We start from the raw sequence: 14,440 nt of genomic DNA on the forward strand, positions 1-14,440 counted from the left end.
TGCAGTTTGTTGTGGTCTGCCGTTATTTTTTTCTCTCCAGGCCAGCTCACGGTTTCTCTTCAGAGCTCCAGCCCATCCCTCACCTCGGCTCTTGAGTCACAGTGAGATCCCAGATGTACTGCACCCGTCTGCCACTAGTGCCATCCATCACCCACTCCTCTAGGCCGAGCAAAGGCCTTGGTACGGGTTCTTCAATGCCCCGTGGTTTCTTACGTCCGTTACAGACTCCTTTGCTGCCCTTACAAGTTAACAGGTTTACATATATATATAGCATCCAGCTAAGAGCTCTGAAGATACCATGAATGAAGTAAATTGCTCACAGAAAGAGGGTATCTGCAATTAAAGCTAACAGCGACCCTACAGGACTGTGGGACAGGGGGAACAAATAAAAAGCGCAAAGAAGTTAGGATGATGGTTTGGAAATGGCAGCTTTCTGTCACTGCCAGGCAAGTCGTACGAAGTAATAACTGAGAGTACTAGAGGGAACGCAATACAAAGACTCACAAAGTCTCTGTATGCAAAGCCAAGTCTCCAATTTATTAGCCAGAAAACACCGCTTTAAACTTTGAAAAAAGAAAATTACTGAAAAGAACCCAAAGAGCTTGTAGTAAAGGACAAAAAGGTACATTTACGTAGCAGGAATTGGCAAATGGCGAAAAAACCCCGTCTCTCTTCATCGTGGTGAGAGACATGCACAACAACACTAACACCTGTGTCGTTTAAAACCGCAGTTAAAAAAAAACAGAGGCAGCAAGCAGTGAATCGCCAACACCTGCAAACCGCTGACGCTCCTGATGGCGATCAGGATTAAGGAAGGACGCCTGGTGAGGTTGAACCAAGCGTTACCAGCCGGCTGCGTACCCCCCGCACGGGAGGCTACCGGGGAGACGCCGTGGGGCAGGGGGGGGAGCCAGGCCCGAAGGGCTTCCCCTGAGCTCACCTCACCTGCGGCTCCGCTCCGCGCTCGGGACGGGCCCGGCCCGCCCCGCCGCCGCCTCGCCGGGCCCGGTGCGGCCCAGCGGGCCCGGCGGGAGCGGTAGGCCCGGCGGGAGCGGCCCCGCCCGCCACTCGGGGGCCGCGGCGACGGCTTCGCGCGCCGGTCGCACGAGGCGCCCACGCGCCCCGCGAGCGCGCGGGGAGGGGAGGGGGGGCTGGGGCTGGGGGGGGGGGGAGGGGCGCGGCATCCGCCCGCCGGTGCGCCGCACCCGCCTCTTCCCGCGGCGAGCGAGGCGCCGGAAGCGTGCGGCCGGGCCGTACCGTCGAGCCGGGCGGGCCGCTCTAGGCCGCTGCTCGGTGGTTCCGGTGGGGCGGCATGGGGGAGCGGCGGTACCGCTCGGCGTCGGGGGCGCCCGTCGCGCTGCGGCGCCGCCAGCACAGCGCCTCCTGCCGGGAGCTGGCGGTGCGCTGCCCCCGCCTGCAGCTCCGCTCGCTCAGCGCCGTCACCTCCGCCGTCTGGCTGGCGGCCTACGGGCTCTTCGTGCTCAGCGAGGTACCGACCGCGGGCCGCGGGGCGCCGGCCTCGCCCCTTCCCGCCGCCCCTCGCGCCCCTCCGCGGCCCAAACGCCGAGCGGGGGGCCCGGCCGCTGCCCTGAGCCTGTGTCCCGCGGAAATCGCGGGGGCGGGGGGGGGGCCGTTGTCGTCCCGGAGGAGGCTGGATGGCAGCGGGTGTCCCCAGCGGCCGCCGGCCTGCAGGGAGCCACGCACACGCAGCCTTTGCCGAGCCGCTGCTTGGACGTGGACAGCGCGGGCCGGGAAGGCGGCCAGGGCCGGTGTCCGTGTACCCCGGGCACCCTCCGTGCTCGGGGAACGTGGCGGTGGCGGACCGCGACGCCCGTGTGGCAAGAAGGAGGGAGCTGTGCTAGCCAGCGTCCGAGGGCCCGCAGGCTGCGGCCCGGGCGCTCTCGGCGGCTTCTCGGGTGCCTCTGTTGGTTTGTCGCCTCTTGCCGGACAGGGTCGATGGACGTAGGGGTGCTGAGTGATGCCTGGCACGTTCTTGTGAGTCCAAATAACGGGTGTTTACTTGGAGAGGCGAGTTGCGGGAATCTGCAGCAACGGATATATTGAAGAAGGCGAGAGTGATCGTGAGTCCCTGAAGGGATTTTACCGAGTGACTCGGAGAGCGCTGCACCGTGAACGTCATCGTCACAGCTGAGGCAGCAGGACCTTGGCAGCACAGATTTCAGAAGCTGGTGATAAACCCAAAAGTTTTGGTTTAGATATATGATTTGTGACCCATACTTGCAGGGAAGGACCAACTGGTAGACCCAGAGCAGTTACCTCCAAATTGAAGTCAGTAGCTTGACCGAAGAAGCTGGTCACTGTGACCTATGACTGTTGCACTTCAATTTTTTCAGTTGTCTTTCCCAAGAAACGAAGACAGAGATTGCATGGAAGTCAGTTGGCAGGTTTCTGACAGGAAAAGATGATTCAAGTTCCTGTAGCTGGAAGAGAAGCTGTGTTTGAGTTTTATTTGTTACAAAAGCGTACACCCCAGCCAGTGGTTACCACCCACTGCCCCCCTGTTTGGTTTTCCTTGTGCTCGTGCAGCTTGTACGCCAGTGACTGCAAGCCTTCCTTTCTGCCAGGAAACCAGATCTGAAAGTCCCTCTCCGTGTGGATTTCGGTGTCTGTAATTCATGACTGGTTTTTTTTCCATGATGATAAACTTTGAGAGAAGTCCTGCGTCCTTTCTGTTTGAATGTGGCCACGGCTTCTTTACCTCACATGGTGGTACAGGCCCAGCTTGAGCGGTAGGGCCATGCAGTTCTGGTCCTTTAGGAAGTGTCAGTTATACTTTGATTCATCGGTATGCGGCCAGGAGCTCTCTAAAACATGTCCCAGAAATAGGTTGTAGGTTGTGGACCTTCAGGATTTATTACCTTAACAAGTCTTCAGATGACTTACTGTTGACTATAGTTTCATCAGTTATGTATTATTTTATGTAACCCCAATCCCAAGATTGCAGCGTGCAAAAGACATTCGTCCTCAGACAAAACACAGGAGAAAGCAAATGTTCTTTAGATTGGTATTTAAGGCAGGAAGAGAGATGAGGTTGAACAAGTTTAGACTTGTAGTTTCTAAGAAGAAAGCCACTAGGCCAATGCTTTTTCCTAAAAGATTTTTCTTCCCCTCTGAGACTCAACCCTCAGTTCTAGTAAACACTTCACAACACTTCTCGGTCAGTGACATCACCTCTATAGACATTTCTATAATATGCTGTCATTGATGTAACTAGCCGGTTTTGGTTGAGATTTCTGCACTAAGTTTACAAGGGAATAGAGTTTTCTTGGAGTTTTCAGTTTCAGCTCCCAGTTCTTTCAGACCATACTATGAAGGCTTGATTTAAAACTCATTACACATATATCAGCCAGCTGGGTGAATAAAAGGACTCCACCTAGGTAAAATTGCCTTGTAACTGTAGCTTTAATGCTATAATTTACTGTGCAGTATTACTTTCTCTAAAGCCGTGTTCAATTAATTGTAAGACCAGAGCTCTGTCTTTGCTTGGCTTGTGTTACAGAATAGTATGGTGCTTTCTGCTGCTATCTTCATCACACTGTTTGGCCTGATCATATACCTGCACTTCGTGAAAGTTGACCAGGAATCCCTGTTGGTCATCGGCTCACTCGGCATTCAGGTGACCTCATCCTATGCTTCAGGGAGAGAGAGCACAACCTTCATTGAGATGGGTCAAGTGAAGGATGTGGTTATCAATGAAGCCATCCATATGGTAATCATACAGACTCTTTCTTCTTGTGCATCTGTGGGCACACTCACATCCACTGTATTTTTATGGGCGTGATTTACCAGAGCAATTAAACACAGCACCATCCATAGCTCTACTGACATTAGGAGCTTTGTTTCAGATTTCTCTCTTTAATCTGTTCTCTTTAAAGGAGAACTCAAGCCAAACAAATAACCTCAAAAAGCCAGATCCATCCCTTGGATAATGCCTCTGAGACTGAGCTAGTGGTTTTAGTTCTTTGTGTTGTACTGTTGATGCCAAACTCCATAAGTAGTCAAGACTTTGGAGATAGGAAGATAGACAACACAAGAGAGGATTTTTCCTGTTGCTGGGGTTTTCTGCAAAGCTCCTGTAGAAAAGCAGACCTTACCCTTCCAGCACGTGTGTGTTCATTTCAGGTTAAAAATCTGATAGAAAAAAACACAGGTAGAATTATTTTTTTATTGTGTGAAGGGAGGAAAACTATAGATATAAATTTGCAGACTTGACTGTGGCCTGGGGTAATTGGCCTTCAGCCCAATGAGTTGAAACAGATCCTCTTTCCGTGATAACTCCAGGCACTTTGGTAGCATTTTCCAACTCCGATGATTTTGTCTGTTTGTGTTGTAGCAAAAAGTTATCTACTACCTGTGCATCCTCCTCCAGGACCCTGGAGATCCTCAGGGAGTATCTGAGGTTGTGCCACTCTTTCAGGTGAGTTTGACTGAATGGTGGAGAAATCCTGATCTGTGGTCTGTGTGTGCATGCCAGTTGTCTAAGCGTATATTTATTCCACTACAGGTAGCTGATTACAGTTGCCTTTCCCTGAGTGGGCCTTCAGGATGGGTCTTACAGCATTGTGGAATGGGTGGCATTCGAAGTCTCATAGAACTATGTACCGGGGATGGTTTTTTCATTTGCCCTCCATTCAAAGAACAGGGAGCTGTGTCAGTCTGAACCCAACCAGGAGTTTGGGCGAACTAGAAGTCTTCAGCTCATGTAGGGTACTGAGGACTCGTACAGCTTTCTGTGTAGTCTTATGCTCAGTGTTACCACCATAACTATGGCGCTGCGCTACAGTTATTTTTCTCTCGGCTCTGTGTGCCAAAAGTGCTCATAAAAACCTCCTTGGGATTAGAATGACTTTCCCTGTCTCACCCGTTGACAAAGATCACAGTACAAGCTGTGAGCAATTTGCTTAATATATAATAACTTGTTTGCTTTACCGTTACCCTGTCTCCACTTTCTCTTCTCTTGCTAACTTGTTCTGACTGTTCATAATACCATTTGTGGGATGGATTTTCTTTCTGCATGTACGTGCCTAACACAACAATGCCCTGATCCTTGAGCAGTAGAGGTACCTCACACCTTAGACTGCTGAGGTTTATAGCCCTCTCTGTCCTCCTTAATTCACCTGCTGCTGGTGACTATCATTTTGTAGTCCACATGCAGTTTATGACTGGATACAGTTAGTCTTCAGCTAAATACTTATGGGTATAAATAGACTATTCCATTGATACTTGATGCTAACTCAGTCCCACAATTATAAAGACTAACAATAATATAAGTTAAGTATTTCACACATAGTCAAGGTAAAAAGATGGATTTGCTGGAAATCAATGACTAATAAATTCCAGAGAGCTGCAATCAGGAACCTGGTTTTCATTATGCATGCTCCTTTCCAGCTTCAAAGAGACTGCCTGGCAATTGTGTAGTTTCTCTTTTTTTCTAGCTCAAGTCTGAACGGTTTTATTTTCATGGAAATACCTTGGTATTGGCAGCGTTGACTCCACCAGCAAAGGAGGTACAGAAAGAGCTGTGTCAGTTTGCAATTCATTACCTGTCAGTAGTTATCACTTTAACGTGCAAGTTAGTATGTTACTTAGTTTTGAAGGAGAAGTAATTAGTAACTTTATTGCATCTCCTTCATTGGGTTCCTCTAAGTTATGTCAGCCTTCAAAAATACAATTTACCGTGTCACTGAGCCCAGGAGCACTTCTGCGCTGAATTGACCTATTGTTCTCTTAAGCAACACTTGCAAGGAGAGGCGTTTGATGGACTTTACACGGTAATGCTGTTTTGGGAGCTCAAAAGTCATGGGACCATAGGGACTGTAGGACTGGGAAACTTTCACCTCCTTGCTGGTTTTAATCTGGTCCAGGTTAGAAGTGATGGAAAATCATTATACTTTGACCACCATTCGCTGTTCGTGTGAAGTGAATTGATGTTTTCAGTTAACCTTCCGTTGTCCTTTTGTTGACAGTACTAGCAGAGGCCAAGGACCAGGTGTCTAAATTCTCTGTCCTAAGGTAGATTTTTTTCAGGGTGGAGGTCTTCTAGGATGGTGGATTAGTGTATGGAAATCTGCTGTTTGGTAGGTCTCTAGAGGGATTATGGCCTAATACATAGGTTAATGGGTTGGGAGGTGTGGATGTTCTTTCATGCTGTCGCTGTGAACTGAGAAAGGGGAGGCTTTCTGATTTGGTGAGAGATTCAGGCTAACTGCAGAATGGTGCTGTGTGTTTTGACCTGACAGCTTTAGGGACTGGCGTTTTTCATCACAGAGCAGGTATGGCTTATGGAATGGCTTTGCATTCCTTTATCACCAGCTTACATCAAACACTTTCTGGAGTTTGGTGGATTATTTCTCAGTGAACATGTAAAAGGGAAATCTATTCTCCATTGACTTAATGTAAGAAAGCTAATCAGCTACAGAACCTTGCTGTTGCATCCCTTATATATGTATGCTTCTGATAGTCAGCTTTGTGTCAGCTATCTCCACATTCCTTTCTCTGCCTGATAATTTCATGAGTAGGAAGTTAAAGCTTTCCAGCTCTTTTACAGCCAGTTCAGAGCCTGATTGTCTGTTGTTTGACTTCAATTCTAGAGCTCCAAGCCACGCCTGGACTGCTTAATAGAAGTGTACAAAAGTTGTCAAGAAATCCTGGAGCAGAGGAAGACAGCTCCACAATCAAGTGGAATAAAATAGTAAAAAAAAGAAAAAAAAAGAAAAAATCAAGGTAGCAAACTTGCAGCAGGACTCAGACACATGGAAAAGCAAGCAAAACTACCCCATGTTTTTTTTTTTTAATTAGATGAGTAGAAAGTGGTGCAGCAGTACAGTGATGTTAGGTCTAAAGGCCTGCACAGACTCAGAGAGTTGTTACAGAAAATGTCAGCTCAAGCACAGGAGTGAAACTTGAAATCCTCTGCTATGAAGACAGGTGAGCAGAACTTTTTAGACTCAGACAGAAAAGGCTTTTCCTTGCCTCTCCAGAAAAGAATTATGGGGAAATAGGGCAAAGGGAGGCAAGAACATGCATCAAACGTTTACTCTTTTGTGGATCAGAAAATTATGATAAACTTCTAATGTAACCTTGGCTGGACTGCCAGAAATATGCATTTTTTTGTTTCTATTTAACCCTTTGTTTGAAAAAAGCATATACCACTCTAAATACCAAAGCTGATGTGTGGGCTGGGATGGTAACTTCCTGATCCACAGGAGAATTTCAGAAAGAAAATAACAGAAAATTAGAAGATACTGCTGCATTCAATTATGTTTAGTGAAATAAACATAGGAGAGCAGACTTTGACCTCTTCAGGGATCTGCTTGAAAGAGTCCCATGCAATGGGGCCCTAGAGGGAACAGGGGTCCAAGCAAGCTGATTGATAGTCAAGGATCACCTCCTTTAAGCTCAAGAACAGTCCATCCTAGTGAGCAGGAAGTCAAGCAAAAATGCCAGGAAGCCTGCATGGATGGAGAAGTTGCTCCTGGCAAAATTCAAACACAAAAAAGGAAGTATACAGAAGGTGGAAGCAGGGACAGGTAACCTGGGAGGAATGCAGCAACACTGTCTGAGATGCGGTTAGGAAAGCCAAAGCCCACTTGGAGTTGAATCTGTTGAGGGATGTCAAAGGCAACAAGAAGGGCTTCTGTAAATACACAAGTAGCAGAAGGAAGACGGGGAAAATGTGGACCCATTGCTGAATGGGGCAGGGGGCATGGTGACACAGGATATGGAAAAGATGTGGCATTAAACAGGCCACATCAATTGCTCTGAGAATATGAGGAAAATGTGTTGTTGAAAATGATCGTAATGACTACGTGAATAAAGTGTTATTGATCTGTACTCTCAGAAGTAACTTAAGGTTGGGAAATTCTTCTTTGCTGATGAGCTAAAAGTTACTGTAACCTTTAACTGGTATTTTTCTCTCTTTTTTTTTTTTTTTTCCTGTGACTCCTTAGTAATGTAACTGAGACAATTTAAATGTCAAAACAAGAGCTAAACCAGCAAGTTGGCAGGAGCCTAGGAGTCATGCTTAATTTGCATACAATGCTGTACTGTGCTTGTCTACATAATCTGTAATTAAAACATGTGGCAACATACCATCATGCAATATGGTAGAGATAAGGCGATCTTTTTTTTTTTTTTTTTTTTCCACGGTGCCATGAAGTTTGAAAGACACAGGTTAGCACATGTCACAGGAAGTATTCTCCTTGTCCAAGTGAAAGGCAGCAGCTTGGGGATGTGCCAATGGCTTTTGGGTAATGTTATCTAGGTTACTTTATTTTTTATGGTTTTATTTCTCATAAATACTTTAAATATTGGGGTTGGCCAGATTTTTAATTCCAGTGCTGCCCTAATATAAGTTGGTAGGTCTCTCTAAAGTTGGTGAACCTGCACCCTGATGCAAACTGTGTTTGGTTGAAAGTCAAGCCAGAACTGGGAAGGGCAGGTGTTGCAGCAGGGGCAGAAATTGGCCATTAACAAAGGCAGCAAGCCCTGGGAGTGACTGTGTAAACGACTATAGCAGTCCTTTGACTAAAAACCACGTGGTATACTTGAGTTATTTGAGTCTCATATGGCTTGAGGTGTGGTTTGGCCAGGCTGTGTTTTTTCATGTGGAGGAGAAGTGGTCAAGGCCCTTGAGGAGCACCATAGCAGCAGGAAGATTCACTGAGCCATGGGGAGAACGTGTCAAATTATGTCTCAGCAGACTGGACAGAGTCTTGGGCTTAAGAGTGTGCTGGGAACATTGACTATGCTGTAAAAATCCCATGAAGTCCTGAGAATGTGCACTGAAGAAATGACCAAGTAGCTGTGTCAGAGGAGGAAGTCTGGAAGATTGTTTTAGCCATCTTTTGAAGGAGTGAACATCCTGTGCCCATGAGAGTGCACTTTAGTCATCCACTAAAGCTGAGAGAAGATCAGCAGAGAGAAACAAGGAATCAGACTAGGGCAGGTCTGCACCAGCTATGTGCCTGGATACCAAACAATCTTTGTCCATTTTTGTTTACATTGAGACTATTTTGACTTTTACAATAGTTTCTTTCACTCTGAGAATAATACAGTTTAATTCATACTAACGGCATTTTATTAAGAACAAACAGAAATCTCACAGTATCTCCCAGACAGCCTTTTACATACACACAGCAGTTAGGAAAACAAAGGCTTTTGTCATCTCATTCTATTCTGCAGCAATAGTCATTGCCAAAAGCATTGATTAAAATAAAAATTGTTTTCTCTACCAAAGAATCATACAAAATAGATTAACTACACAGGGTTGGTTGGTTGTTTGAAGTCAGGTAAGCTATAAATAGGAGGTATATGTATATCCATCAGAGTGGGGTGGTCCCTGAAATAACTCAAGTATTGGTGAATATTTTTAAGAAATAAGGAAGAAAAAAAAGTTCTATATGCCATGCTTCTCAATTTAAAGTGCAGTTATGGGAGAAAATAATGAGCTTCAGGACAGCTTTTGCTTATTGAACATCTCTGCTTCCTGTGTGCCCTGGTACAAGTGCCTAAGGACATGAGTGTTAGCACTGTAAGGTAAGTACAGCCTCTGAACTGTCAGCTGGAGACTTTTATGCCTTGAGCATCCCCAGCACAGATGACAGCTCAGCATATTCTGAAGCAGCTTTGTTACTGGTGGGATACAAGAAGCAGGCTGCTAAACAGACCTTCAGATACAGGAGGAAGTGTTAGGCACAGGTGACTGAGGAGGAATAACACTCTCTGTATTCAAACTGATGTAGCTATACTGAGATCACTCTGTGTGTGTGTGTGTGTGAGAGAGAGAGAGGAAATACATGCTACTGGCCACTCTTATCAGGATATGTAGTCGCTTAAAAGTAAGAAAAAAAAAAAAAGACTAAATACCTTCTTCAAAGTTGTTGTTGGCTCAGAAAGCTTCTACCCTTTTCCATAACTTCAAGGGATGGTCCTTAAATTCATAACAAGGGGGTAGATTACAGTATGTGCAAATCAGGTCTCTGTTCATACAATCTTTTCCTGTCTTATGTCTGCCATATTATTTCCACAACCCACCATAGGGTGGTTTAGGTTTGGGGGTTTGTGTGTTTCAAAGATGCTGATACGCAATTGCTTAGAACATTTTTCTTCTAATTTGTGGCTTTGCACCCACCAAAAGTGTGAAACAAGAACTTCCTGAAGTATCAGCTCCACTGCATGCGTTAGTTGGGTGTTTCAAGGTTGGTGGCAGGTACTAGGGAGTAAAAACACTGGTATGGTTGGTTTGTTCATTTGCTAATAGCTTTGGTTTGCTATTGCTGAATCCTTTCTAATGGTTGGATTCACACTGTTTTAATTTGGGAAAGTTGCCTATGAATGCATAATTATTACAAAGTTGCACATGGTACTTTTGAAAGTGCAGTTATTCTTCCTTAGCTTTTTTGGAATGCTTATCAAAATAGCTGAACTCAATCCAGGTAGATTTAGATTTTTCAAGAAGAATTGCTATTTTTCTTTTATTTGTGTAAAATCCATTAACTTTCTCAATCATAGCAAAGTCCCTTTGAAAGAGATCAAAAAAAAAAAACCCTGTTCTTTAGGAAAGTCAGAAGAATGATATTTGAGTACATAGTTGCTGACTACCTCCTCCTTGCTGTGGTAGCATGAAGGAAGCAGGAGTTTGAAAGGAACAGCTTCTGTCAAGTCAGAATGGCGGAGCTGGTTTGGGAAGATCCATTCCAGCTGCTGAAAGACAGAAATAGTACAAAATTTGCTTGCCTTGTCTTCCTTTGTCTGAGATTATCTGAAGTTTCAAACACATCCTGAAACATCTACAACAGTGATTAACAGAAAGTCTTTGAAAGTGCTTGTCTGACAGTGGAGCACGTGACACGTTCAGCCTTGTGGTAGAGTTCATCTATTGCATAGAACAGCCTTGACTCCCAAAATGCATCAGTCCTGTAGGAGCTAGAGCATCATCTGACACTCTTCCAGTCCCAGTCATTCTGAGTCCTCAACATGCCAAGACAGTATGTTTCCATCTGTATATTGAAAATACTCTTGAGTACCACTGAACTCTGATTCTATACTCCCCACTTCAGGTGTGAAATTATTCTTGACTTGCATCAGAATTATTCTTGTCAGTTTAGTTCCTTTTCCTTCTCAACAGTGTCTTCTTTCTTTTCACATCTGGAGCAAGGACTTGGAAAGTTTCTGTCTTTCAATTTTAGCATCCATTTCAGGGAGGAGTCATTATAGCTCTAGGGAAAATTAAATTGTCCTCTTGGTTATGTTAAGCAGCTGCATAAAAACTATTCTAGTCTCTGCAAAAAGACTATCTTAATAGTTGTTCTGGGCGTGGCAGCATTGAATTTAAACACTGCTAAAAACTTTAATATGATGGCTATTCACAACCAGAGCATAGAGCTGAAGTTATGTCTAAACTACCTGATCAGACTACGTCATGTTAATCTTTACACTCTGGTAATAGCCTTTTCAGTGTATATCTAGTTTATGACACAGTGATATGCAGCTCCTAATACAGGCAGTATTCAACAGTATGCATCCTTCCACAGGGTTCATGCCACATGCCACAGTATCCATTACCACCTGTTTTTACTTTTAATAGGACTGTGCGTTCAGCCCACTGCAGTCAGATTCAAGCCTATATACCACTCAAATCTGCCTTGCAGAGGTTGCAGTCTAATTAAGGTAAAAAGTGAGCAAGTTAGGGATTGATGCAAACAGAAGATTATTGCAAATAATGATAATAACTGGAAGGGGTTATGATGGGGAAGAGAGGTCACTAGGAGTTTTAAGAGCTGGACTGAGATTCCAGGCACAGGGTGTGCAGTGATCTGAAGGCAGGTGCAAAGCTGAAAATGGGAGTGATCACAGGCAATGTATGTGCTTGTAAGCAAAGCAGTAAGATCAGGATATGGAAGAAGAATGGGTGCAAGGAAAGAGCAGATGTGATGTGACTGGAGCACTGTGCAGGCAAATGACCTGAGGCATGGTATTTTGGATGGAGTGTGGCATGGAAAGGAAACTCCTGCACAATCCCCAAAATCAACTTTTTTTTTTTTTAAGAGAAAGGACACTGCCTCTACCCACACTAAGGAACTTTGTCTATTATTGTGGAATCAGAGCCTGCATTAAAGTAAGGTGTGTAACCAGCAAAATCAGCAGTCTGCAATTCAGTGCAGAGCAGTGCAAAAAAAACCCCAAAACCCCACAAAACCAAAAATCCAACTGCCCCTCCCTCCCCCAACAAGCAAACAAAAAAACGCCCAAACCCCCGAAGTCTTTTGGAATGAGCCCTCAGAGCAGGGTGGGCCCCTTAGTGCTTTGGGGCACTGAAGGAAAAAAGCACCGACTTTCAGTCTCCCAGAGCTTGTTAGCAGGTGTTTTGCTTCGGGAGGGCTGTGTAGAAGATAGGAGTGAAGGTGTCGAACGGTAGTTAATATAGCTGGCAATAAGAAGTGTTGCTTCAACAATCTAGGGAAAAAAGAAAATGATTAACTGTAGTCAATTAGAGGTAAGAGTGCCCTTTGATTTTTAGAACCTATTGACTGCATAACTTTTGCAAATGGCTTTCTCACATGGAATTGTTCAGTTTTGAAATGAAGGTCTGTCTGTAAAAATTAGGTAGAGTAAGTCTCTTGATTAAAGGTTCCAGCTTACACGAGATTTATTGAGTGTATATAGCTAGTGCAGCAGCCACAAGTACCAGTCCCCAGGGCTTCTACAAAATGCCCAGCTGTGATGCTGCCAGCTGAAAAGAAACTCATTGTTCATTTTGTAATTACCTTTGGAATTGCCATTGTGAAAAGGAGTTTTTCAGTGCTGTTTTTTCCAGAACTCCTTTCTTTCATTTGACTGACTACAATCATGAAGTCATCTCGACAGCCTCCAAAGGTCAGCACAGAGGAGTATGAATAAGAGACCTTCAAGTGCTGCAGACAACAGAGAGTTTGAAAGAGTCACAGTTCTGTAAAAGAAAAAATGGCCACCTTAAACTAATATATTTGCTTCTTACTGGAAGAACACCAGATCTCCAGGAGTAATAGGCTCTATAGGTAACAGCTGGCAGAGAAAGCCAAGCGAGAATTCCATTTCTAGTTTTCTGCTAGCTTGCTCAATGCCTCACTGCTTCAGAGCAATAGTCCAAACTTTGTTATATCCCAGATGGTGGTAGTAAAGCGCATACCACTGAGATTTTGCAAGATGCATGAGCACATTTGCTGCCCATCAAAGAGGCAGTTAGCTATTTCATGAAACCCTACCTTACACTGTAGCTGTAATTTTCCTTTGTTTATGTAGCATTCAAACATAGTCCTGACTTCCCTCATCTCCAACTTCTACAAATTAACTTCTGGATCCATTTGAAGTTAAAGACAAACTTTTAGTGACTTTAAGTGGACTCAGGGGAATGTCTTTCTGTGGGAGGTAAGTTATTTTTCTTAAACAGTGTTCCTCAACATACCATAGTGTTATAATCCAGTATGCTGATACCATCTTCATTCACAGCTATCCAGACTGGGCAGTCTTCCAATGAGGAAGGCAAAATAGGCTAGAGAAAAAGATGATTATTAATTTAGGTATTTCTTGACCACCACACAAAGATGTTTCTGATGTAAATCTTGGGTTTTAAGGATAAAGTGAAAATGAGAGGGAATCCTATAGGCTTACTGGTCTGACCTGGTCTGATTTTTAAGAGGACTTTTCCCAAAGTCTCAATAATGTTTTCAGATTTACACAGAATTTTGGTACTAGTGGCACAAGAGATGCAATGATAATGAAGGCTCTGAGATTAATTAAATTCCATCAGTGTAGTTAAAACTGAAGGAAATACTAGGACAGAGCAACAAAATGGCAGTTATGCTCTGCTCTGCTTCTTACACTACTCCCATCAGGCAGGCAGGCAGTGAGACCTCTTGGTTTCTATAACACTAGTGCATTACATCAGTGCAATTTTCTTTCTTACAGATTTTGACAAATGTGCATCAGTTATCTGTTAAAGATGAGTTATGTGTTGTTATGGCTAATGACATGAATCTTTCCTGTGAATCTGCTATTACATGGCTAATGCTATAGGCTTTGCTGTTTAACTATTGAAAAGTTATAAATTACATTAATCATCAGAAATATCAATGTTATTTAAACTCTGGGTGGAACTATTCTATATTCTGATTCTTCAGTGTCAGTAACCTTAAATACCAGTAAGCTCTTCTGCTTTTAATCCTGACAGTGGAAATAATTGTCTTTTCAAAAACTTCTTGTATATTTACTCAAGAGGTCCCTTTCATTCTTAGACTTTATTCCATAACTATAGCAGCTTTGACTTCAAAGCAAGAGACATGTAACCATCAGCAAGACCTATCTCAAGCTTTAAATAGAGGAGGTGGGGTTGGGGAAGATGGTTAATGCCAAAACAAGACTTCTCAGACAGCCACTATGT

At 44.3% G+C, this 14,440-nt stretch overlaps 2 protein-coding genes across 3 annotated transcripts in view; one reads left to right on the forward strand and one right to left on the reverse strand.

The window, feature by feature from the left end:
* The first annotated feature begins 1,208 nt into the window (after nucleotides 1-1,208).
* Nucleotides 1,209-7,872, forward strand: PIGH (phosphatidylinositol glycan anchor biosynthesis class H). The gene is made up of 4 exons (XM_069784180.1): nucleotides 1,209-1,489; nucleotides 3,521-3,730; nucleotides 4,355-4,438; nucleotides 6,612-7,872. The coding sequence occupies exons 1-4, from the start codon at nucleotides 1,313-1,315 to the stop codon at nucleotides 6,711-6,713; spliced, it is 573 nt and encodes a 190-aa protein (XP_069640281.1). The 5' UTR covers nucleotides 1,209-1,312; the 3' UTR covers nucleotides 6,714-7,872.
* Nucleotides 7,873-9,077: 1,205 nt separating this feature from the next.
* PLEKHH1 (pleckstrin homology, MyTH4 and FERM domain containing H1) overlaps nucleotides 9,078-14,440 on the reverse strand; it is a 53,128-nt gene continuing 47,765 nt past the window's right edge. Inside the window, exons 27-29 of one of the 2 annotated variants that reach the window (XM_069784178.1) lie at nucleotides 13,466-13,552; nucleotides 12,789-12,935; nucleotides 9,078-12,477 (exon numbers count right to left, since the gene is read on the reverse strand). In XM_069784178.1, the coding sequence (XP_069640279.1) occupies nucleotides 12,301-12,477; nucleotides 12,789-12,935; nucleotides 13,466-13,552 (411 nt within the window). In that variant the 3' untranslated portion in view covers nucleotides 9,078-12,300. Of the gene's footprint in view, nucleotides 12,478-12,788; nucleotides 12,971-13,465; nucleotides 13,553-14,440 lie in introns of those variants that run through there. The other variant, XM_069784179.1, reaches the window with a different exon arrangement.

The sequence above is a fragment of the Haliaeetus albicilla genome, chromosome 5 (assembly GCF_947461875.1).
Source record: "Haliaeetus albicilla chromosome 5, bHalAlb1.1, whole genome shotgun sequence".
In the NCBI taxonomy this organism is placed as follows: domain Eukaryota; kingdom Metazoa; phylum Chordata; class Aves; order Accipitriformes; family Accipitridae; genus Haliaeetus; species Haliaeetus albicilla.